General features: G+C 45.5%; 3 protein-coding genes across 14 annotated transcripts; 1 reads left to right on the forward strand and 2 right to left on the reverse strand.

Annotated features, from left to right (window-relative positions):
• The first annotated feature begins 2722 nt into the window (after nt 1–2722).
• nme6 (NME/NM23 nucleoside diphosphate kinase 6) lies at nt 2723–7148 on the forward strand. 5 transcript variants are annotated; one of them, XM_035420843.1, is made up of 6 exons: nt 2723–2895; nt 3295–3399; nt 4351–4453; nt 5150–5189; nt 5800–5960; nt 6698–7148. In XM_035420843.1, exons 2-6 carry the CDS (start codon nt 3307–3309, stop codon nt 6901–6903), a joined length of 603 nt encoding a protein of 200 aa, XP_035276734.1. In that variant the 5' UTR covers nt 2723–2895; nt 3295–3306; the 3' UTR covers nt 6904–7148. The 5 variants fall into 5 exon arrangements, with proteins under 5 accessions (XP_035276734.1, XP_035276732.1, XP_035276736.1 ...); XM_035420841.1 differs by having other exon boundaries at nt 2724–2895; nt 3306–3399; XM_035420845.1 differs by having other exon boundaries at nt 2725–2846; nt 3306–3399.
• Nucleotides 7149–8662: 1514 nt separating this feature from the next.
• baalcb (BAALC binder of MAP3K1 and KLF4 b) lies at nt 8663–12469 on the reverse strand. Of its 3 annotated transcripts, none has more exons than XM_035424210.1 (4): nt 12322–12469; nt 10705–11204; nt 9243–9442; nt 8663–8887 (listed from the first exon to the last, which is right to left on the reverse strand). In XM_035424210.1, exons 2-4 carry the CDS (start codon nt 10886–10888, stop codon nt 8714–8716), a joined length of 558 nt encoding a protein of 185 aa, XP_035280101.1. In that variant the 5' UTR covers nt 10889–11204; nt 12322–12469; the 3' UTR covers nt 8663–8713. The 3 variants fall into 3 exon arrangements, with proteins under 3 accessions (XP_035280101.1, XP_035280102.1, XP_035280103.1); XM_035424211.1 differs by having other exon boundaries at nt 12213–12469; XM_035424212.1 differs by lacking the exon at nt 12322–12469 and adding an exon at nt 11366–12196.
• Nucleotides 12470–13722: 1253 nt separating this feature from the next.
• Nucleotides 13723–22524, reverse strand: LOC118230829. 6 transcript variants are annotated; one of them, XM_035424206.1, is made up of 24 exons: nt 21931–22524; nt 21281–21320; nt 20712–20785; nt 20523–20597; nt 19941–20102; nt 19719–19811; nt 19324–19485; nt 19102–19194; nt 18708–18869; nt 18486–18578; nt 18122–18283; nt 17899–17991; nt 17535–17696; nt 17313–17405; nt 16918–17079; nt 16696–16788; nt 16331–16492; nt 16109–16201; nt 15658–15846; nt 15415–15509; nt 15104–15203; nt 14473–14543; nt 14238–14330; nt 13723–14052 (listed from the first exon to the last, which is right to left on the reverse strand). In XM_035424206.1, exons 1-24 carry the CDS (start codon nt 21961–21963, stop codon nt 14046–14048), a joined length of 2562 nt encoding a protein of 853 aa, XP_035280097.1. In that variant the 5' UTR covers nt 21964–22524; the 3' UTR covers nt 13723–14045. The 6 variants fall into 6 exon arrangements, with proteins under 6 accessions (XP_035280097.1, XP_035280095.1, XP_035280096.1 ...); XM_035424204.1 differs by having other exon boundaries at nt 21281–22524; XM_035424205.1 differs by having other exon boundaries at nt 14200–14330; nt 21281–22524.
• Nucleotides 22525–23915: the final 1391 nt, after the last annotated feature.

Consider the following 23915-nt stretch of genomic DNA (forward strand, 5'->3'; position numbering starts at 1 on the left):
AAGGCTTAAAATAGGGCCATGCTATGACGTGATCTGTCACTGCTTTCCAAGAGTGACAGAAGTGCTTTAATGGGTTGAAAGAATCAGTGATTGACAGATTGACAGTTCAGCACAGCAGAACCCATTGTAAAATCCCATGAAACTCCACTCTCCATTCATTATTATATTAAAAAATTATTATAATTATAATTATAAAAATATTGTCTACGGTATTTAAACTTGTCTTTAAAGGTCTGATTTGAGCATATATTACGAGCACGCACACGTGCTCTTCTTAACGCTGTTACCTTATTTTTCTCGCCAGTCTGAAACGACCGATCGTATTCACCAGTGGCGCGCACTGCAGCCAGCTCCGCTCGGATTCAGCAAGAGCGAGCGCGCGCCGTGCGTGCGCTCTTCAGAAACACGCTGGCAGGCAAGCCTCACCAAACGTGACACAGGCGCACGCACATATTCTGACGCAGCAGCAAATTTAATAAAAAAGCATATTTAGAGTTGCACCGGCGGCTGGGGGCTCGCTCCTGTTCGGCAATAACTCCCTCCTGCAGACACACTCAGTGATGAATGCTAACCTTACATTACTACTACTTTGCAGACGCGCTTACCCAGAGCGATGTACAGTAGGCTACTGTATAACATCAATGTTACTTCAACGTTGAGAGAAATGCAAAGCGGCCAGATCTTTAAACATATTAATGGGGATCACCCTCATGTGTCTGATAACCGGTTCTCCTCCAACTGAAGGGAAATTTGAAAGATTAACGATGACGTTACAGCGTGAACACACATGGGTTTCAGTCATAGATGGTGGGTTTTTGAACGAGGCATGGGGAGGGGAGTTCTGAAAATCAGAATTTGAGTGCTATCTGGAGGAGAATAAAACCCCAGGAATCTGGTAACACTACACCTGACATCCACATCAATTCTGCGCATCGCTTCATCCCTGGTGCTCTAGCGGGCCTCAAACTACCAGCTTTTTTGCGTGACTTAAACCACAACCGAAGGCTGAACCGTTTATTTACCCAACCCATGGGAGCTGACTTTGAAACAAAGGGTTCTGTTAGGAATTCCATCGCATTGCCAGAGCGTACTTATGCGCCGCAGTAGACTGGGAGTTTGCGCAGCAGACGCTAACGGGGCTAAACATACTGACTTTCGTGCGTTTCTGTTATTATTTTCATGGTCTGACGGGTGACTGCAGAAGAAGTAGACCTACCTCAGCCCGCGTTTTCATTATTTTCTTCTTCGCACCGTGACTGGACTCGTTGTTACCCGGATCCGACTTACTAAAAAAGAACTGGCCAACACATCTGTTTAAGGCTTTAAGACTTCAGAATATGGGTTACCCTCATCACAACCTGTATTGGCCTGTTGTGAAAAATCCTAACTCACTATGATAATTAAATATCTCATTTCCCCGTTCAAAGAGTGAGTAGAGGTGTTTTAAAAATTTCGACAATACAGGGTCTTTTCACGTGGCGACCTAATCCGCCACCCTGCATCTGTGTGGCTACACACAATCCCGTGCATTGCTTAGCCTACTCTGGCACCTTCCCAAGGCACCACTGCAAATGGTAGACTGACCAAGTTGACATAGTTATGCAAATATAAATAAACATATAAAACATTATTGTTGAATAACGAGTAATCACTGTCCTTTAAACTGCGCGCCTTTGCAAACCCACCTCAGTACACCTTGAGAGACGTCACAATCTGGACACAAACATCAAATCGAGTCCATGACACTGAGTTGAGCGCCCTCTGGTGGTGAATAATCGACATTGCAAACCCAGATCCCGTTCTATTATTCACCCTAGCTTCTGATGCATCCTGTAATCACGCATTGTTTTTATTGTTCTTATTTGAGTGTCACAGAGACACTGAACTTTACAGTAACTACTGCATGTGTTGTTGCTAAATAATGTTCGGATTAAACGGGGACTACAGAATCATACCCTATATTTTTCATTATCTCTTTTTCAATTTTGAAACAAAAAACCCTCATACACAACAGTACAATGCCTAGAATTTCTGTTAATGCAATTTGTACATACTCTGAATTTGTATTTTGGCACGTGGTCTTCGTGACCCGCTGCTGATTTCCTTTCAAACCACAATTGTAAGATGGAAATAATTGTAATAAGCTTCTAATTGTCCTTTAATAAACTTATTTATTGTCGACTGAAGGATTATTTACCTTCTTCAGACCATACAATGTGACCCAAATAGCTCTGCATACCATGAAGAATAAAGGTCCCATATTCATATCACAAGACTTTCTACCTCTCCGTTTACGAATGCTTTCATCTTAGGTAAGAAGCGTAATGACAAATTATCTCTTCAGAAAGACAATGACGTGAAAAGTTAGGACAGGTGTCCTAATTGCTGAAAGTGTGGACACCGGGTCATACACGCTAAACTGTCCATTTTCAAAGAGCTTTAAGCTTGCACTGTGTAAAGATTAGCATGATTTAAAGCTGTCCTCACAGTGAGATATGTCTTGAAAGTGTGTCGTTCGACATTATTTACCAATCACTGACATCAAATTCGAGCAAAATATTTAAAAAATACGGATGCAGATAATTTAAATTTATGTGCGATAATACATGCTGGTGGTCAATTATATTTCCAAACCAATGGTCGGTAAAGATAATGTACACTAATATGAAGGTAAGTGCCTCACTCATACGGAACCTAAGTTAAAGCTGCAGGTGACAATTGGGGAAGTAATAAAAAGGCGGACAGCAGATATGAATTGAACCGTTTTTGTGAAATTTAAATGCTTTTTCGAAGTGTCTTTTGTCAATAAGAATTAATGTAAATATATATAGAAATAAGGATGACACGTAAGTTTCGAATTGCAGTTTGAAGTCAACAGCGAAGCTTCTGCAAGAGGTTAGCCCCTAGCTTGCTAGCTAACATTACACAATATTTAACTGAGCTGGAGTTCGACTAACGTAAAAAAAAAAAACTAGTGTTAGAAACTAATGACTGGGCCTGTAATTTATACGGTATTAATTAACTATCTGGCTAGGAGCATGACAGTAAGTTGGTGTTAGCTTCATCTGAGGCTAGTGCAATTGGTATTCATGAAGGTTAGCAAACTATGAATGAGAAAGCTAGCTGTCAAGCCAGTTATTGACTAGCGCTTGCTACTCTTCTTTGGCTTTAGCCAAGTGGTAACTGAGTTAAATACTTCAATCTGGCTTCGAAGGCATTGTTACTAACGGGAACATTTTGTTGCTAGCTAGCTTATGATTGTTTATCGTCTGAAAGACCATATTTTAATGGCAGTTTGTCTCTAGGATGGCGCTGACAACGGCTCGCTGTGCGAAAGCACTGCAGCTCACCCTCGCCGTCATCAAACCCGACGCTGTCGCTCATCCATTGGTACTTGAGGTAACTGGTCCACCGTTGGTTATACAGCCAAGTAGATGCTGTCGATACAATTCTGTAGGACTGAATAATGTTCGGACTAGCCGAATTCCTAACTCAAACAACCAATTTTGTAATAAGCTATCTGTCGGTACCAAAACAACATTTATGAATTAGATCAGCAAAAATGTGTAATTGGTTTTACTGTCTACGTTTTGTGATGGTTAAAGGGTTTTTGTATTTACACTCGTCATTGGCACTTTACTGACGAAATGTTAGTCTATTTCTCTCCGTAACGTTACAAGTAATCGAGTTTCTGTATTTGTTCTGGTTTTCACAAGTCCTAATACATTGATTTACTGTTTTAATTTCGGTCGGGATACACTCTAAGGAGAAATTAATAAATAAATCCAAATCATGTTTTATACCGTGGTACTGACATAAACACGCGGACAATTAGTTACATTTTAGCAAGTGACCTGAGGCCAATAGATTAGCCTAACCTTTCATTTATTTTCACGTTTACATGAGGAATGTTTTATTAAAACACCCATTAAATTACCCGGTAAATGTATCACCTTCGTTGTAAACTTCCGGCGGAGGAAGTTACGCCATAGCAGTCTTATATCTTGATGTTCCTAAATAAGATGCGGGGCTGTTTTGTGTACATAAAAATGATGTATATTTAGAAAAATATTTGAAGTATAGCAAATTAACATATTTTGATAGGCACAAAAGCTAATTATAGATAAATGAGTCCAATACAAACATATGACACAGTCGTTAGCTTCTCAACCAGCTAAAATATTTACACATTTCTAAGTTGCTTCTTCCCCTTGTTTGATCATTGATGTTGCGCGCACCACTCATTTTGTCCCACAACATATGACTTGCCCGATTGGTACTTGGATAGTTCAACACCTAGACCTGTGAGCATATGATTAATTACTTTTTCTGTGTGAATTATTTCCTCAGGCTCTCCATGAGAAAATCCTGGAGAACAACTTCATCATCGTCAAGGCAAAAGAGACAGTGTGGCGCAGGAAGGATTCAGAGAGGTTTTATGCTGAACACAAAGGTAAAGCTATCAGTGGGAGAATAGCCAATTAAAAAGCAGCTGCCGTACTTTCCCCCCCAATCAGATTTGCTGTATAAATTCACACCTCCCCTCTTAGAGCGTGAGCAGATCCAGTAGGGATATTCCAATGGAAAATCTCAGAAATAATATTATTACTTGAAATTGCTAGATTTTGATACGCAGGAGCCCAGGGGAGCAGCGGTGCTTTGTTAGGCCCCGCCCAGCCCCGCGTCACCATTGGCCGCGTTTTGTTCCATGTCAGTGTGTCAGTCATTAAATTGTCTGCTGTCGTTAGAGGTGGAGCATCTTAGCTGAGGTGGACCATCTTAGTAGAGGTGGAGCATCTTAGCTGAGGTGGACCATCTTAGTAGAGGTGGAGCATCTTAGCTGAGGTGGACCATCTTAGTAGAGGTGGAGCATCTTAGCTGAGGTGGACCATCTTAGTAGAGGTGGAGCATCGTAGTAGAGATGAACAAAACTTAAGTCCATGTGGTAGTCCTGGGGTAGCAAGCAACCACGTTTAGTTTTAAAAAATTAAAAGGAAGCCATAGTTTATAGGAAATATATGATGGTTATGTTGTCTTCTGATATTATAGCACAGTTCGTCTGTGGTAATGAAATGAGGAACCACTAAAATATTGTAGTGGAATATTATCCTGTGTAACATTAAAGAATTTTCTCCCCTGGGTTTTTCAGGGCGGTTTTTCTACCAGAGGCTGGTTGAGTTCATGTCCAGGTGAGCGTGAGAGTGTGCGAGATGATTGTGTCAGTATTTGAATATGACTGCATATTAATGTCTATATGAATGTCTGTATATGAATATGTCTGTATATATGACTTTATGAATGTCTATATGAATATGTCTGTATATATGACTTTATGAATGTCTATATGAATATATCTGTATATATGACTGTCTGAATGTCTGTATGAATATGTCTGTATATATGACTGTCTGAATGTCTGTATGAATATGTCTGTATATATGACTGTATGAATGTCTGTATGAATATGTCTGTATATATGACTGTCTGAATGTCTGTATGAATATATCTGTATATATGACTGTCTGAATGTCTGTATGAATATGTCTGTATATATGACTGTATGAATGTCTGTATGAATATGTCTGTATATATGACTGTCTGAATATGTCTGTATATATGACTGTCTGAATGTCTGTATGAATATGTCTGTATATATGACTGTATGAATGTCTGTATGAATATGTCTGTATATATGACTGTCTGAATATGTCTGTATATATGACTGTCTGAATGTCTGTATGAATATGTGTATATATGAGTGTCTGAGTCTAGCTGATGTTTGGGTGCTGCTCCACGCAGCGGCCCGATGTGGGCCTACATTCTGGCTCGGGAGGAGGCCGTGTCTCACTGGAGGGCCATGATGGGCCCCACCAAAGTGTTCCGGGCGCGCTACGACGCTCCGGGCTCTATCCGGGCCCGCTTCGGACTGACCGACACCCGGAACACCACCCACGGGTCAGGTGAGTCTCTCTCCGGGCTCTATCCGGGCCCGCTTCGGACTGACCGACACCCGGAACACCACCCACGGGTCAGGTGAGTCTCTCTCCGGGCTCTATCCGGGAACGCCACCCACGGGTCAGGTGAGTCTCTCTCCGGGCTCTATCCGGGAACACCACCCATGGGTCAGGTGAGTCTCTCTCCGGGCTCTATCCGGGAACACCACCCACGGGTCAGGTGAGTCTCTCTCCGGGCTCTATCCGGGAACGCCACCCACGGGTCAGGTGAGTCTCTCTCCGGGCTCTATCCGGGCCCGCTTCGGACTGACCGACACCCGGAACACCACCCACGGGTCAGGTGAGTCTCTCTCCGGGGTCTATCCGGGAACACCACCCATGGGTCAGGTGAGTCTCTCTCCGGGCTCTATCCGGGAACACCACCCACGGGTCAGGTGAGTCTCTCTCCGGGCTCTATCCGGGAACGCCACCCACGGGTCAAGTGAGTCTCTCTCCGGGCTCTATCCGGGAACGCCACCCACGGGTCAGGTGGCTGGCAGCGTGGTATTCTCACTCTCACCAGGAGCTCGGGAACGCGGTACATGGGGTTCCCAAAACACACCCTAAAATCCGTGAGGGGACACACTTCAAATGAACCTAAACCTGGCTGAACCCCACTGCACCCCTCAGTACAGACAGGGGTGTTGTTGCCCTTATGATGGTCTGTCTGTCTGCGCTCACCCCTGCTGTCCCCCCCCCCCCAGACTCTGAGGACTCCGCCTGGAGGGAGATCGCCTTCTTCTTCCCAGAGTTCTCTGTGGCGGAGTGGATGGAGAGGGCGGAGCCTGCTTTCAGGGCGGGGCCAGTGGAGTACGACCCGCACAGACGGATGCACACGCTACTGGGACAACACAGACCAAAGGGCCCACTAGAGACAGATCCACAGCACCGACCAGAGGGGGCCCACTAGAGACAATAAGATGGTGGTTTCATTAGCTGAAGATGTGGAGTGAACAGTTCTTCCCCTTGGCGTACTTTTGTGCTTCAGAAGGTTTTTGTTTTGCTTCTTGGTGACTCAACATTCAGCCTAATTCCAGCCCAGGCCTTGTTACCAGGGAGACCACTCAAGCTCTGTTTGGGGCATCACTGTTGCTGTTTTCACAGAACATGTCTGAGAGATCTGTCAAAAATAAAATAAAGCTTCCATTCCGTTGAGTGAGTCTGAAGTGAGGATGTCTGACGCGGCTTTGGCACGTGCAGCGAGCTGCGTTTAACTGGTACAGTTCTGAAATGTCTCACTGGTGTGTTGCATAAAAATAAAGACCAGCTGCCTGACCCACAGACTATCCGATGAAGTCACCTGTTCCTGGGAAGAGATGCAGTTGTATTGTGCAAAAGCACCCAAGAGACTTTAGTGTTTGGTGTTAAAAAACAGTCTTTTGACTGAAATACTAAATACAAAAGCCGTTCTATTCAAACATACAGTGGCCTCCATAATGTTTGGGACAAAGACTTTTTTCTCTCTCTATATTGGACTGTAGGGCCACACACCTAGTAGCCTGCCCTTGTGGGTTGCCCCACGCAGCAGCCCTAGACACAGACAGTTTCACGTGAAATGACTAGAATGCAGCATGTCTGAGATTTCACAAAGACTCACTTTCTGAGTTACAAGATGCAGAAAACCACTGCGGCAGTGAAAAGACCATCTACAAAAAAAGATACACTGTACAAAAGAAGCAGCCCAAGCAAACGTTTCAAAGCCACGCCCACCTCGCCAGTGCCATGTTAGCTGTTCTTTGTTGTTTTGAATATTTAGTTCTTTGTTACTGGTTTTGATGACACATGCTGATAATCTGAGAGATGTGTGCAAAATGTCCTTGGATTAGAAAATATGAAAATTTGTAAATGTCCTGGGTCTAACACAGCAAGGGGAGGTCTAATCGCTAGCTGTGGAAACAGGACGCACTGCTGTTTAATTCTGCACCAGCAGAGGAACAGCATCGCTGCACTCGTGTTGCACAGGTCTCCCTAATCCACGGGGCTGAATGGCAGTCAGGTTCATTTTGAAGAGTCCCTTCTCCTCTGACTCACAGCCACATCCAGGTTTCACAGCCATAAGAAGAACTTTAAAAAAACCAGCCGAGCAGAGAGATGATTACAGCTAAGCAAGGACACACAGCCAGGTGCACACTGACTGTTCCAGGCTTTAAAAAAAAAAAAAAATGGAACCAAAGGTTAAAAATCCAGGTCCAGGAAGTGCAAGTCCTCCCCAGTATTTTCTTCAAATCACCTGGATTTGCTAATTAGCACAATTCTTCAGCCAGGAAGCAGAAATAATTAGTGAAATCAGCTGGGGGTGAAAGAACTGCATGGCAGGACTTTTACTTTCTGGCCCCTGGACTTTCCATCTCTGAATATAACAAACCCAAGCACATCCCCCAGGTTTCAGTCTGTTTGAGACCACACATCCCAGCAGCTTCCCCTCCTTTAGCCTGAAAGAGACTACAAATCCCAGCAGTCCCTCCATTTTCCTCAGCCAGAATGGGACTACAAATCCCAGCAGTCCTGCCCATTTTCTTTAGCCTGAGAGGGATGAAAAGTCCCAGTGGCTTCCCTCTCCCTCTCTCTCCCTCTCTCTCCCCCTGTCTCTCTCTCTCTCTCCCTCCCTCCCTCTCCCTCTGTCTCTCTCTCTCTCCCTCTCTCCCCCCGTCCCTCTCTCTCTCCCTCTCTCCCCCCGTCCCTCTCTCACGCACTCGCGCAGGAACAGCCGCGGGTCCTCCTCATTTCGGGCTCTTCTCGGCCGGCGCCTCCTTGCAGTCCTCGGCGGGCCTCAGGACCTGGAAGGTGGTGCGGGACGTCTCCCTCATCCAGCCGGCCCGGTCCACCTGCCGCACGCTCTGCGTGACGGTGATGGTCACCTGCTTGGTGGACATCCGGTCGTCACGCCACTCTGTCTGCACACACCACGAAGAGGCAGGTAAAAATGAGGAGGAGGAGGAGGAGGAAGGTGTGCAGCTCTATCCCGGCCGGGACAGGACCGAACACTTTATTTTAATCGCAGGATAACAGTTCAGTTCAAAGTGTTCAGTCATACTGCGCATATGTAGCATCAGTGAGCATCACAAAACAGATTTATATGGAAATTACACTAACCAGATTATTATGGTCATTGGGCGCTTTGGAAAACACCACACAAAAGCAAATTAAATTCACACTATTTAATAAACGACTCCATTCCCAATGTAAGACAATGGAGGGAAGCTTCACTGGACTTTTATCACTCAGCTGTTGTGCAGGACTACTACTTACAACTTCCTCAGTGTGCAGCACGCTCCTCTTCTGCAGTGTGGCGCCATGTGCTGCAGGCAGCGCCTCCTGCTGTTGGGAGGTCGGTACTGCGGCGTCGGCGTCCACCTTGGTGCCGCCCAGGCCAGCCTCGGACATGGCGGAGCAGACCTTCATGTACGCCTGGGCAGGGCCCGGGAAGCTGTCGTCAAAAAAATCTGCCACTGCAGCCAACGGGAAAGAGGAATTCCACACCGAAAAACTTTAAATATGCATCCATCCATCCTACCTCACTTCCTGCTTTCCCTCCCCTCGTCTCCATGCCAACAGGCTGCCATGACAGGTAAAGTTTGAACTGACAAACAGGAAACACTTTTACAGTACATCCTTCAGCAAAGGATACAGGGATGCATCCTTTTCAGAATTTAGGCTATTAATGACTACAGATCCCATAATGCTTTGCTTCTAGGAAGCAATGAAAAGGATGGCAGAAATTTTGTTGTGTGAGCGTAGGGAAGGAAGGCTGCATTACAGAAACCTCACTATCTGGGGACAGATAAAAGCCCATAGTTACATTGACGACATGAGATTTTTTGGTAAGGAGAAAATTTTGAAAAGTTAACATGAATTAATCATCATCTCAAGCCATCTGTGACACATCTTCTGTTTGAAGGAGCAAAATTAAAACCTAATATCCAATTCACTTTTTTCCCCCTCAAAAATACAAAAAGACCAGCAGAAGCAAGCAACGGGCAAAATCGTGCAAGTGCCAGGGTAACTGCAGCATCTGACCATTTTTCCAACTGAATTACGCTGTCTTTGTCCACCTGCTTTGTGTGAAGAACAGCAGTCCCAGACAGAGCAGAACAACAGCGGCTCACACAGAACGGTGGAGCAGATAAAACTGGCCGATCTGAAGTGACCTCTCGCGACCTCTGACAGCGGACTGTTGTTGTTGCAGTGTTCCACAGCAACCCGACGACGCACCGCTAAAATTTCGCGTGGTTTGCGGGTTTGAATCTAGCCTTTGTGCCCGTTCCACACAATCTCACAGGGGCTGCACTGATGTGGCTGTTTCCATGGCAACAGGATGCGCCGAAGAGTCGCTCCAGTTCACTGGCTGAGGCCCTTTTTTTAAAATCCGGGTGCACCCGAGTCCGTCTGCTGAGCTGCATGTGACACGTCCTCCTCTCACGTGTTCTGGAGAGCAGCGCGTGCAACAGCAAAGGGCACAGCAGAGAGCGCTGACTAAGTAAACCGCTTCACCAGAGCGTTGTTTTTCTCAGCGCTAAGTGAACAGGTTCACCAGGGTGTTGTTTTTCTCAGTGCTAAGTGAACAGGCTCACCGGGGCTGTTTTTGTTCCTGGTTATGGTTATACACTTTGTTGTTCACATTACATGTTGTACTGGATAAGAACATCTGCCAAATGCCTGTAATGAAATGTAATGGGTGTTGTTCTTCTCAGTGCTAAGTGAACAGGCTCACCGGGGCTGTTGTTTTTCTCAGCGCTGAAGCCCAGCTGGGAGGAGCTCTCGGAGGGGATGTTCTGGATGGCGGACAGAGGCACGTCCGTGTCCGTGCTGGTCAGCCATGTCGATTCCGTCTCCTTCGTCCAACTCTCCAGGTACCTCGGCTCCAGGGCGTCCGTCCGGCTGCCCCCACACCCCATGGAGCCCCCCCGATGAACCCCTTCAGGGTGGACGTAAGGATGGACGGACAGATGGGGGCGTGGGGAGGAGGAGAGGGTAGCGAGCTGCTTTTCCACCCCTGGAGATTTAGGCGGGAGATGCAGGCTCCTGGCCTGCACATCCCTGAATAACGTTCCCCATTACCGCCATTACTGGCCTTCGTGAAGGCCGGGCCATTTCAGCCCAGACGGTTTGCGGTAAGCAGGTTACGGCCTATGCACGGCGTGTGGGAGGGGGCGGGGCTTATCGAAGGTACTGTTCACATGACAGCGGGAGTTTCAGCATTCGGCGGAAATTCTGTTGGAAAAAAAAAACTATTTAAATGTGACACAATGTCACAGAAAAAAGTAACAAAAACAAGAAGAAATTCGGTCTATAGTTTGCGAAGACTAAAAAAGTAATTACAAAACTATGTAAAGTTGAGAACATGCAAAAATTCAAATATTTCACAATAGTACCTGTAATTTGTTCTACACTGTCATAAATATTGTTGGAATCAGTATTGATTTAGTAGCCAAAAGAATACCAGTCAGATCTTTAGTTCAACCATCACCTGCACATCTGATAGCACTAGGTATTGTGCCAGGCAAAATTTGACAGGTGCGATTATATCGAGGAAAGATGCTGCAAGCGGACCCACAGTGTGCACCACGCCAGTCACGTTCACATTTAATAGTAGGATTAGTACCCAATTTCGATCACTCTGTATCAACACCAATTTATATTGGAAATGGTTAGCATATAGGACTGCGATAGCCCACTGTCGTTGGCAATAACGATACCTAGCCTACTGACTGACACATAGCTACCAATGCTGACTTTAGCTTTAAACGGTTTCAGACAGGCCACCCGTGCGAATACAAATGATTTGCGCGAGGGTCCGATAAAACCTCGATAAAAATCCCAATAAAACCCCTTCAACAGGTGATCCAGTTCCACCGTCAAACCAACATTATAAAATCATATACTACATAAGAGCAACCTCCTGCATAGATCCGCAAGAGGAACATTTACTTTCCAGATTCACGGGTAGCATATCGGTTTACCAAAAAGATTATTGATCATGGAGGCTAAATGTTAGGCTACTATTACATAAAGTCAGACCCAACGAGTTCTTCTGCGTATAAAAACAGAAAACATGCGGTTTTTTAGCATTCCAGACGACAATACCGATAAATACTGTAAACATTAGCCTAGCCGCCGATAAACCCGATAAACAACATGCATTTAGCTAATACCCATTTCAATAGGCTATAGCTAATGCTTAAACACCCTCGTACTATAGTTTTGAACCGCCTCCATTACCTCATACACGTAGGCTAAGGGTATGATGCTCGCAACCTCAAAGAGCGGACGTCTGCATTTCAAATCAAACACAACCGTATTAACCGTGCATTCATCTTAGCCTACTTACATTCTATCGACATTTAACATTTACACGAGATTTTCTTCCGTTCAACTAATCCACGCATGTTCCGTTAAGTGGACCTCCTGGCTGTGAAGGCTACTGGGGACGTAAAATTGCATTCTTGGCTTCAAATACGCCCCCCCAACACGCACACGCACACTAGATTTATTTGTGCGTAAAATTGTAATTTGATTTGTTGTACCGTGCAGGTGCTGAGATTTGCACCTGGCAGGAAGAGTCAAAGGCTTTTCCATCAGGTGCGAGTATTAAACCAAACCTCTAACGGGAAATATCGTTCTGTTCTATACATTAAATTTTTTTTTTTTTGTGTGTGAAGAAAACATAGTTTTTGTAAAACATGAACAACGTAAATCCAAAACAGATATAGACTAAAACAGATAATCAAATTTAATATTTGACCATGGGAAGCTGTGCCTTCTTCTCAAGTAGTTTTTAAAGTTCTGAATTCCTCGCTTGTGATAAAATGCGGATCTGATGAAGAAAATGCAATTCAGCTGGCTAAACGTGTTACTTTGATGCTGTAGTTACCTCATTGTTTGTCACAGTAAACTCATTTAAAGAAATAGTTGACAGGCTATTTGATATTTCAGAAGAAATGTGTGCTTTAGATCGGCCAAGACCGTTTTTACAATGGCAGGTGTGTCACGGCCTCAGACTGACTCAGAAAGACACAGAAAACAAAAAAAAATGTCCAGAGATAGACTCTGAAGAACCTGCTCCCAAACACCAGCACGGAGAAAGCATGGAAACTGCAGTGGCCACTTGTAAAAGGACTGACCTCTATAAGAAAGGTGGCACCAAACAAACAGGAGAACTAAAGAGATTTAAACAGCACATTAGAGTATTACTGGGCCCTGACCTGGGATTATGCCCAGCACCAGATAACAAAAGATAACACGTTGATACATCACCAGGATGTCATTAAACTACAGACTCTATTATACCCAGCAGTTCTCAGAGGGGATACAGACTCGGTTGAGATGATTGAAATGATCAGTGATACACCCCAGAGGATGTGAGGACTCAGTTGAGCCGATCGTGTATCAGAGGGGAAGAGGACTCGGTTGAGCTGATCGCGTCTGCTCGCTGCAGTCTGTTTTACAGGAAGTTCCCTCGCCTGTGGACTACAGCGTGAGCAGAAGCAGAGGCTGACATCCCGTTTATGAGGTGAGCACATTGATTGGCTCTGCTCTCCTGATTCGATAGCAAAGGGAGACTGGACTAGACCAATCACAGCGGAAGAAAAGAGGGAAAGCATAACAGACTAAATCCTGTGTAACTTTTATCTTTAACACTTTAAAACCACAGGCATGGAGGCTGTTAAGCCCATATGAAGTCACAGCACCTCCCTCAACTCTACAAACTGCGAAATAAACAACAATACCGTTTCATTTTTTTGAACAATGCTTTATTGATAGAGAAATAGTTCAGATACAGGACAATGAATTTTTTAAATTTTAAGCTCTGTTAGATCAGTTTTATTGGTGAGGAGCCTGGTACAGCTCTGTTAGATGAGTTTTGATTGGTGAGAAGCTTGGTGTATCTCTATTAGGTGAGTTTTAATTGGTGAAGAGCTTGGTAAATCAGGTTTGATTGGAAAGGAGCCGGGTACACCTGTGTTAGGTGAGTTTTGATTGGTGAGAAGCTTGGTACGGCTCTGTTAGGTGAGTTTTGATTGGTGAAGAGCTTGGTAGATCAGGTTTGATTGGTCAGAGTCTGTAAAAAAGAGAGAGTGAGAGAGAGAGAGAGATAAAATGATCAGACCCAAAGTTCAGAATGACCTGGCAAGTTCCTATGAATTTAGAACATTAAGAACTGCAGATTAAAGACACTTCCTGATATCAGTATGAAATGCAGCTTTACCCAACAGCCCAGGTGTGCAGTGGGGACTCTGTACTCACTCGACCTGGGAGGGGAACCTGATCCTGGACAAGTCCGCTTTCCAGTCAGAGAGCATTTTCCCCATCTCTTCCATGTCTGATTCCACAGCCCGCCTTTGGGGAGAAAGGGTTCACGTCATAAGAGCTGAGCCCTGTGGCTTAAAATGGGGCTCTACACTCTCAGGGTGTGTCCGTGACTCTGTACAGTACAGGGCCCTTTGGTCCTGGGGGGGGGGAGGGGGGGGGGGACACTCACACGTTGCGTTTCCACTCGACCAGGTCCCTGTCCAACGCCTGCAGTTGCTGCTCAATGGTGACCCGTGTGGGCTGCGGAGGGACAGTGGACAGAGGGATTCAAACGTTACATGAGCGTTCCGCCAACGCTGGGGACCAAACCAAGGCTGAGAAGGTCAGTGACAAGGTGCACACTCAGGTGAGCACAGGGGCGAGGAAACCCGAAATGTGGAAGGGTGGACGACACAGGGCTGGTCCTAATGCAGTTTTATTTCGTTTCAACAGTCCGAAGCAGCGGTTCCCAACCCTGTTCCTGGAGATCTACTGTCCCGCAGGTTTTCACTTCAGCCCTGATGTGGCGCACCTGACTCTTACTAATTAGCGCCTGAACAAGATCTCTAGCTGCTGAATGAGGAGCGCTTCTTAGGGTCGCGCTGAAAACTTACAGGACGGTAGATCGCCAGGCACAGGTTTGGGAACCAGGTCACATGGGAGGGTTCTTTTTAACGACCTGCATCATTTGAATGCTGAATGTCGGATATGGCTCCCGACCCAGGGAGCAAACTGTTGAAGACCTTTCTATAACTCTCCCGGGCGGAACTGTGATCCTTGTCAGGTGGGTGTGTGAGGCAGATGCGGGTTTGCCATCTCACCGGTTTCGGTTGATGGATCTCCCTCATCTTCCCCTTGTAAGCCATTAGTCGTTCCATGGCCTTCTCCAATTTGTCTGCCTTCGACTCCTCAACGGGCTTCCTGCAAAATAGCGAACAAGATTCAGGCTTACACTGCCCTGAGCTAGCTTCCTGCAATAAAGAGACCACTAGGGCTTCCGACTCGTTCTACCCTAAGCCAGCTTCCTGCAAAACAGAGCTCTCATTCTGCAGCTCTAGCCCTGCCCCGAGCCAATTAGCACACGCACAGCAGCCATCCATCCCTCCACCCAGTCCAGCGGCCCGTTGCTTACTGGGTAAGGGCAGCCTGAGTCGGTTTCTGCTGTTCGAGTGGTTTCCTACAGACCCGGTCTGGTTTCTTCTCAGTGCGTCGGAAGGCATACTTCACCTGTAAGGCAAACATAGCAACCAATCACAACCCTTTCGCCTGTGTGTACCTGCAACTACAGCAAAAAAAAAAAAGGCTAACAGGCTACAAGGCTTTACTCTCGCTATCAGTGCCAAGATATTAATAAAGAAACATTTTCAAAACGTACAATGCATTGTGAAATGAAGACTCCGCCAACGATTAGGACAGCTTCCACAGAGGCCATGATGGACAGCATCTGGCTGCTCCACTCGAGCAGGGCGGAGTTCAGCTGCCACTCTTCAGAGGAGCTGCCAATCAGCTCCTCAGCAGAGGGGAGAGGGGTCGCGTCCTGACTGTCATGGGCAAAGGATGTTTCCTAAAAGGGGAAAAAGAAAAACTGAAAAGATCTGAACAAACAACCTGATGGTTTTAACAGAACTAATGGCCACATATCTCCTGAGCAACTTGGAAGCAGAGGGAATTGTAGGGACTTTATTGGAAGCAGAGGGAATTGTGGGTATTTTATTGGAAGCAGAGGGAATTGTGGGTACTTTATTGGAAGCAGAGGGAATTGTGGGTATTTGTTAAACCTGGGAAAATAGGGTTGCATAATAAAAGCACTTTCTCACAGCACCTACCTCCACAGCGGTCTCAGGTTCATCAGAGAAATCGATTTCAGTGGGTGTGGTGTGGTCCTGGGCTCCAGGCCCAAAGCCCAGTTGGCTTAAAAGCTGTTAATAAATAAAGTTCTCGTTATTGTTTTTATTATAATCACAGGAACCTGCATCCTATTGAGCTTAAAGCACAGTTCCATGATCTCTAGCCTAAGTCATTCTGTGGGAGGCAGTTTTAACGCTCACCTCTCTCAGGTAAGTGTGGAAACGCTCCAGAGTCTGATGGAAGACGGGTCTGAGGGTCGTAAAGCTGGGCCAGGCGGACTCCTGCGCCGGGTCGATTTCAATCAGCGCCTCAGCAGAGGGGAGAGGGGTCGCGTCCTGACCGTCATGGGCAAAGGATGTTTCCTAAAAGGGGAAAAAGAAAAAACTGAAAAGATCTGAACAAACAACCTGATGGTTTTAACAGAACTAATGGCCACATATCTCCTGAGCAACTTGGAAGCAGAGGGAATTGTGGGTATTTTATTGGAAGCAGAGGGAATTGTGGGTATTTGTTAAACCTGGGAAAATAGGGTTTCATAATAAAAGCACTTTCCCACAGCACCTACCTCCACAACGGTCTCAGTTTTGTCAGGCAAATCGATTTCAGTGGGTGTGGTGTGGTCCTGGGCTCCAGGCCCAAAGCCCAGTTGGCTTAAAAGCTGTTAATAAATAAAGTTCTTGTTATTGTTTTTATTATAATCACAGGAACCTGCATCCTATTGAGCTTAAAGCACAGTCCCATGACCTCTAGCCTAAGTCATTCTGTGGGAGGAGGTTTTAACGCTCACCTCTCTCAGGTAAGTGTGGAAACGCTCCAGAGTCTGATGGAAGACGGGTTTGAGGGTCGTAAAGCTGGGCCAGGCGGACTCCTGCGCCGGGTCGATTTCAATCAGTGCCTCAGCAGAGGGGAGAGGGGTCGCGTCCTGACCGTCATGGGCAAAGGATGTTTCCTAAAAGGGGAAAAAGAAAAAACTGAAAAGATCTGAACAAACAACCTGATGGTTTTAACAGAGCTAATGGCCACATATCTCCTGAGCAACTTGGAAGCAGAGGGAATTGTGGGGACTTTATTGAAAGCAGAGGGAATTGTGGGTATTTTATTGAAAGCAGAGGGAATTGTGGGTATTTGGTAAACCTGGGAAAATAGGGTTTCATAATAAAAGCACTTTCCCACAGCACCTACCTCCACAACGGTCTCAGTTTTGTCAGAGAAATCGATTTCAGTGGGTGTGGTGTGGTCCTGGGCTCCAAGCCCAAAGCCCAGTTGGCTTAAAAGCTGTTAATAAATAAAGTTCTTGTTATTGTTTTTATTATAATCACAGGAGCCTGCATCCTATTGAGCTTAAAGCACAGTCCCATGACCTCTAGCCTAAGTCATTCTGTGGGAGGAGGTTTTAACGCTCACCTCTCTCAGGTAAGTGTGGAAACGCTCCAGAGTCTGATGGAAGACGGGTCTGAGGGTCGTAAAGCTGGGCCAGGCGGACTCCTGCGCCGGGTCGATCTCAATCAGCGCCTCAGCAGAGGGGAGAGGGGTCGCGTCCTGACCGTCATGGGCAAAGGATGTTTCCTAAAAGGGGAAAAAGAAAAACTGAAAAGATCTGAACAAACAACCTGATGGTTTTAACAGAACTAATGGCCACATATCTCCTGAGCAACTTGGAAGCAGAGGGAATTGTGGGTATTTTATTGGAAGCAGAGGGAATTGTGGGTATTTGTTAAACCTGGGAAAATAGGGTTTCATAATAAAAGCACTTTCCCACAGCACCTACCTCCACAACGGTCTCAGTTTTGTCAGGCAAATCGATTTCAGTGGGTGTGGTGTGGTCCTGGGCTCCAAGCCCAAAGCCCAGTTGGCTTAAAAGCTGTTAATAAATAAAGTTCTTGTTATTGTTTTTATTATAATCACAGGAGCCTGCATCCTATTGAGCTTAAAGCACAGTCCCATGACCTCTAGCCTAAGTCATTCTGTGGGAGGAGGTTTTAAACGCTCACCTCTCTCAGGTAAGTGTGGAAACGCTCCAGAGTCTGATGGAAGACGGGTCTGAGGGTCGTAAAGCTGGGCCAGGCGGACTCCTGCGCCGGGTCGATCTCAATCAGCGCCTCAGCAGAGGGGAGAGGGGTCGCGTCCTGACCGTCATGGGCAAAGGATGTTTCCTAAAAGGGGAAAAAGAAAAACTGAAAAGATCTGAACAAACAACCTGATGGTTTTAACAGAACTAATGGCCACATATCTCCTGAGCAACTTGGAAGCAGAGGGAATTGTGGGTATTTTATTGGAAGCAGAGGGAATTGTGGGTATTTGTTAAACCTGGGAAAATAGGGTTTCATAATAAAAGCACTTTCCCACAGCACCTACCTCCACAACGGTCTCAGTTTTGTCAGGCAAATCGATTTCAGTGGGTGTGGTGTGGTCCTGGGCTCCAAGCCCAAAGCCCAGTTGGCTTAAAAGCTGTTAATAAATAAAGTTCTTGTTATTGTTTTTATTATAATCACAGGAGCCTGCATCCTATTGAGCTTAAAGCACAGTCCCATGACCTCTAGCCTAAGTCATTCTGTGGGAGGAGGTTTTAACGCTCACCTCTCTCAGGTAAGTGTGGAAACGCTCCAGAGTCTGATGGAAGACGGGTCTGAGGGTCGTAAAGCTGGGCCAGGCGGACTCCTGCGCCGGGTCGATCTCAATCAGCGCCTCAGCAGAGGGGAGAGGGGTCGCGTCCTGACCGTCATGGGCAAAGGATGTTTCCTAAAAGGGGAAAAAGAAAAACTGAAAAGATCTGAACAAACAACCTGATGGTTTTAACAGAACTAATGGCCACATATCTCCTGAGCAACTTGGAAGCAGAGGGAATTGTGGGGACTTTATTGGAAGCAGAGGGAATTGTGGGTATTTTATTGGAAGGAGAGGGAATTGTGGGTATTTGTTAAACCTGGGAAAATAGGGTTTCATAATAAAAGCACTTTCCCACAGCACCTACCTCCACAACGGTCTCAGTTTTGTCAGAGAAATCGATTTCAGTGGGTGTGGTGTGGTCCTGGGCTCCAAGCCCAAAGCCCAGTTGGCTTAAAAGCTGTTAATAAATAAAGTTCTTGTTATTGTTCTTATTATAATCACAGGAGCCTGCATCCTATTGAGCTTAAAGCACAGTCCCATGACCTCTAGCCTAAGTCATTCTGTGGGAGGAGGTTTTAACGCTCACCTCTCTCAGGTAAGTGTGGAAACGCTCCAGAGTCTGATGGAAGACGGGTCTGAGGGTCGTAAAGCTGGGCCAGGCGGACTCCTGCGCCGGGTCGATTTCAATCAGTGCCTCAGCAGAGGGGAGAGGGGTCGCGTCCTGACCGTCATGGGCAAAGGATGTTTCCTAAAAGGGGAAAAAGAAAAAACTGAAAAGATTTGAACAAACAACCTGATGGTTTTAACAGAGCTAATGGCCACATATCTCCTGAGCAACTTGGAAGCAGAGGGAATTGTGGGGACTTTATTGGAAGCAGAGGGAATTGTGGGTATTTTATTGGAAGCAGAGGGAATTGTGGGTATTTGGTAAACCTGGGAAAATAGGGTTTCATAATAAAAGCACTTTCCCACAGCACCTACCTCCACAACGGTCTCAGTTTTGTCAGAGAAATCGATTTCAGTGGGTGTGGTGTGGTCCTGGGCTCCAAGGCCAAAGCCCAGTTGGCTTAAAAGCTGTTAATAAATAAAGTTCTTGTTATTGTTCTTATTATAATCACAGGAGCCTGCATCCTATTGAGCTTAAAGCACAGTCCCATGACCTCTAGCCTAAGTAATTCTGTGGGAGGAGGTTTTAACGTTCACCTCTCTCAGGTAAGTGTGGAAATGCTCCAGAGTCTGATGGAAGACGGGTCTGAGGGTCGTAAAGCTGGGCCAGGTGGACTCCTGCGCTGGGTCGATCTCAATCAGCGCCACAGCAGAGGGGAGAGGGGTCGCGTCCTGACCGTCATGGGCAAAGGATGCTTCCTAAAAGGGGAAAAAGAAAAACTGAAAAGATCTGAACAAACAACCTGATGGTTTTAACAGAACTAATGGCCACATATCTCCTGAGCAACTTGGAAGCAGAGGGAATTGTGGGGACTTTATTGGAAGCAGAGGGAATTGTGGGTATTTTATTGGAATCAGAGGGAATTGTGGGTATTTTATTGGAAGCAGAGGGAATTGTGGGTATTTTACTGGAAGCAGAGGGAATTGTGGGTATTTTATTGGAAGCAGAGGGAATTGTGGGTATTTTATTGGAAGTAGGGGGAATTGTGGGTATTTTCCATGAAGCAAAGTGAATTGTGGGTATTTGCCAGAAAGCAGGGAATTTTCTCTATTTGCTAACATTAGCATTCTGGTTTAAACGTAGATTATTATAAAAGTAATTTTCCACAGTGGGCCTACCTCCACAAAAGCCTCAAAGTATATGTCACTGGGTCTGCTGGGGTCACCCAGTTCAGGTCCAAATCGGTTTACACGCTGTTAATACATAAAACAGGAAATGGCAAATGAAGAATGGATATGTTCACCAACACAAACGTAACACGTAACAAATTACTACGTTATTATGTATCGAATTGAATTCATACTTACGTTTCCTAAAATGGTGTCCAACGAAAGAAGGGAAGAGTTTTCAATATAATTCTCATCACCTTGGTTAACCAACGCTGGTGAGAGAGGAAATGATGTCAGATACCGCTGTTGATGTCAAGCGGGTCCACAGGAAGATGTTCAAAAAATTCTGCTTACATCACATAGTGATTAATAAAATGTAGTAAACTGGTTCATTAGCAAAGCCGGTAGATATATAGGCTAGTTTAACGTATAACATGACCACATTTTGATGGTGAGTTTAGCTAGCTAGTCTGGAAGTCATTGGGCTATTTACGCTTAACAAACCCACATAGATCGTTTCACTTGGTTTTCAGATTACTGCTACTAATCTAGTATTAATTTAATTGTTACCATACTGTAAAGTACGCTAACTTGACGCAAGTAAACCATGTGAAAAGGCGGTGTTAGCAAGTGCGATAATTCGCTGATGTTAAGATACGAGTCAGCAGCGCCGCCTCCCGCAAAGGAGGATATATAACACTAAAATTTAAATTTCATTATTGTTAATATTGTGATTCACAGCACAACAATTCGCCAAACTTACTCACCGTAACCCGTGTTGTTTCTAAATTGGGGTCCGTGCCTATACTGAAAAAGTAAAAGCAAGAGAAGGAATCGCATAAGAATTCCTGCCATGATGGCAGGACTTATATTTAGGTTGTCCCCTCTTTGGATTTCAATAAGCGTATAAAACCGTTCGTAATACTGAATGACGAAACAAGTCAAATGATAGTAAACAAGTGGAGTCTGCTAAATATATACAATTGGAATTCACTTGAAGATGTCACCGTTATGCTGTTGCGTCACAGTTGCCACTGTCGGGGTAACAGTAGGGTCTGAAGTTTTAAAAATAATTAGGCCTGTCGCGGTTTAACTGCGATTGGTAACGGACTACGTCATCTTAAAAGTCGTTCAATATTTGCGGCTGTATTTGACAATGACCACATCGTCTGTTTTCTTTCAATCATTGTAACCTCGCCGTTATTGACTATTAATAACCAAAGTAACCGAATACATCAGAGTATTGATTTAACAGTCATTTAGTGTGAGCAGAAACTTGCATCTAGGCCCTGTTCATGTTAAGAAAAACGTTGCAAACGATTTTATAAACTGAAACCTTGCTTCGCTGAACAGGAGTCATTGGCCCCACCTGTAATCCTAGTCCTATAGTGTGGAGTGGTAGGCTAGTTTTACCCACCTTTGCCCTGGAGGGTTTTCGGATGGTCTTCATACGAACAGTTGTTTAATGTCGAAAGCAGTTTCACACAGGTGTTGTGATTAAAGAGCACGTTGGATGATGGACATAGGCTACCAGTCACATTATTACAATTAAGATACTATTTCTACATTTTAATGAATCAAAACTCGCTACGCGGTGTACTTTATGACAAACAAACAAACAAAAAATAAATAATTGCCCCCTCCAGAAACAGGCATTTTGTTTGATGTGATGACATTTTACACCACAGGATGGCAGTGTACGAATTGTTACCACATGCCTCTGCGATAACTTGTAGGCTGTATGGAATTGTCTCTTTCAGGTACACACAACCCATTCCTCCATTTAATTTTAATTTGACGGTTATCACGGCTTAATTAGTTATGCTGGTCTGCTTGATACTTTCCCGATTTGATGTGAAAACACGCGGACTACAGGTGCTAACACGTCTTATGCTAGGAGCCACAAATTAACATGGTAACAGTGTAATAATTCGTATTCAGACCACAATATTCGCTGAAACTTGAATTTGGTTCCTTAGTATGCATCTACATATATATATATATATATGGCTCAGTACTCCAGCACGCGGGGTTTAAAATAAAACAGTGACTACGACGCTAAAGTGCAGACTGTCAAGCTTTAATTTGCGGGTATTTGCATCCATATTTGAGTGAACCATGTAGGAATTACAGCCCTTTTTATACACAGCCCATCCCCATTTGGGGGGACCAAAAGCAATTGGACAACAGGCAAAAGGGCTTAAACAACAAAAATTGTGTCCCTGTCCAAATACTTAGACTGCACTGTACATAGTTTATTTCTGCTTTAGAAACAGAACCCAAACAAAAGCTTTATTCCATAATAGCTATGTGACTAAAGCACGTTCACCATTTTGGCCCTGTTGTTCTGTTTTTCAGGGTCTGTAGTTAAGACTGGTGGGGGGGAAATATTAGAAAATAAATCACCCCATTTCCTCAATATGAGCAGAATTTCGTAACAGGATTATACACGACTGACGAAAACGTCCTGTTTGCCTCTGGGTGACTGCACATGAGATCACCGGGTCTCGCCCATTCAGCCTGTCAGTGTTTGACACAGAACTGCCTCACTGAACACCGAGATCTAACTGACAAAGCAAATATGTTCTCAAAGAAAACAGGTCTGCTGTGGCAGTTAACCAATCCCGTTAGCAAACGAGGCATGAAGCCGGCAGAAAGCCACCGGATGCCTTATTTTTCTTGATTAATGCTCCTGAGGTTGTGCCAAGCAGGGCTTCAATTAAAACAGGGCTACAACAGTTAGAATGTGAATGTGCATTAAAACCATTTTCTGGAGGAGAGAACCGAACTGAATGCAGATCAATCTTACGCTATCGAAAGCCAAACCCTTCACTTGTGATGAGGACCCCCCCCCGTAAGTTTTTTGGTGACTGGTTAGTAAGAGTCAAACTCACATTGGGGGGCCAGTGTCTTCAGAGTTTTGTAGTTTTCCTTTAAACAGCAGTCAGTTTAGGCCTTGGAAACTAGGAGTGTGGGCTCCACACCGTTACACTACAGCATGGACTTTGGCCTCTCTCTGACCGAGTGTTGACTGGTGGGGCTGATCGCCGAGTGCTGATCACCGAGGCTGTTCGCCTGGGCTGATCGCCTGGGCTGATCCGTGGGGCTGATCACCGAGGCTGATCGGTGGGGCTGATCGGTGGGGCTGACTGCCTGGGCTGATCGGTGGGGCTGTTCGGTGGGGCTGTTCGCCTGGGCTGATCGGTGGGGCTGACTGCCTGGGCTGATCGGTGGGGCTGACTGCCTGGGCTGATCGGTGGGGCTGATCGCCTGGGCTGATCAGTGGGGCTGATCGGTGGGGCTGATCGCCTGGGCTGATCAGTGGGGCTGATCGGTGGGGCTGACTGCCTGGGCTGATCGGTGGGGCTGACTGCCTGGGCTGATCGGTGGGGCTGACTGCCT

Source organism: Anguilla anguilla, chromosome 6 (assembly GCF_013347855.1).
Source record: "Anguilla anguilla isolate fAngAng1 chromosome 6, fAngAng1.pri, whole genome shotgun sequence".
Taxonomy (NCBI): Eukaryota; Metazoa; Chordata; class Actinopteri; order Anguilliformes; family Anguillidae; genus Anguilla; species Anguilla anguilla.

Bases quoted from the DNA above. Each gene is read 5' to 3' on its own strand.
- baalcb (XM_035424210.1), bottom strand. From the start codon at position 10,888: ATGGGGTGTGGGGGCAGCCGGACGGACGCCCTGGAGCCGAGGTACCTG. The intron at 9,443-10,704 runs GTGAGCCTGTTC...CGTTGGCTGCAG, and splicing joins TGAGAAAAACAACAGCCCCG to TGGCAGATTTTTTTGACGAC. The intron at 8,888-9,242 runs GTAAGTAGTAGT...TGGTGTGTGCAG, and splicing joins TGCTGCACACTGAGGAAGTT to ACAGAGTGGCGTGACGACCG.
- LOC118230829 (XM_035424204.1), bottom strand. From the start codon at position 21,368: ATGGCAGGAATTCTTATGCGATTCCTTCTCTTGCTTTTACTTTTTCAG. The intron at 20,786-21,280 runs GTGAGTAAGTTT...CTCTCTCACCAG, and splicing joins TAGAAACAACACGGGTTACG to CGTTGGTTAACCAAGGTGAT. The intron at 17,406-17,534 runs GTGAGCGTTAAA...ATTTATTAACAG, and splicing joins TCCACACTTACCTGAGAGAG to CTTTTAAGCCAACTGGGCTT.
- nme6 (XM_035420843.1), top strand. From the start codon at position 3,307: ATGGCGCTGACAACGGCTCGCTGTGCGAAAGCACTGCAGCTCACCCTC. The intron at 5,190-5,799 runs GTGAGCGTGAGA...TGCTCCACGCAG, and splicing joins CTGGTTGAGTTCATGTCCAG to CGGCCCGATGTGGGCCTACA. The intron at 5,961-6,697 runs GTGAGTCTCTCT...CCCCCCCCCCAG, and splicing joins GAACACCACCCACGGGTCAG to ACTCTGAGGACTCCGCCTGG.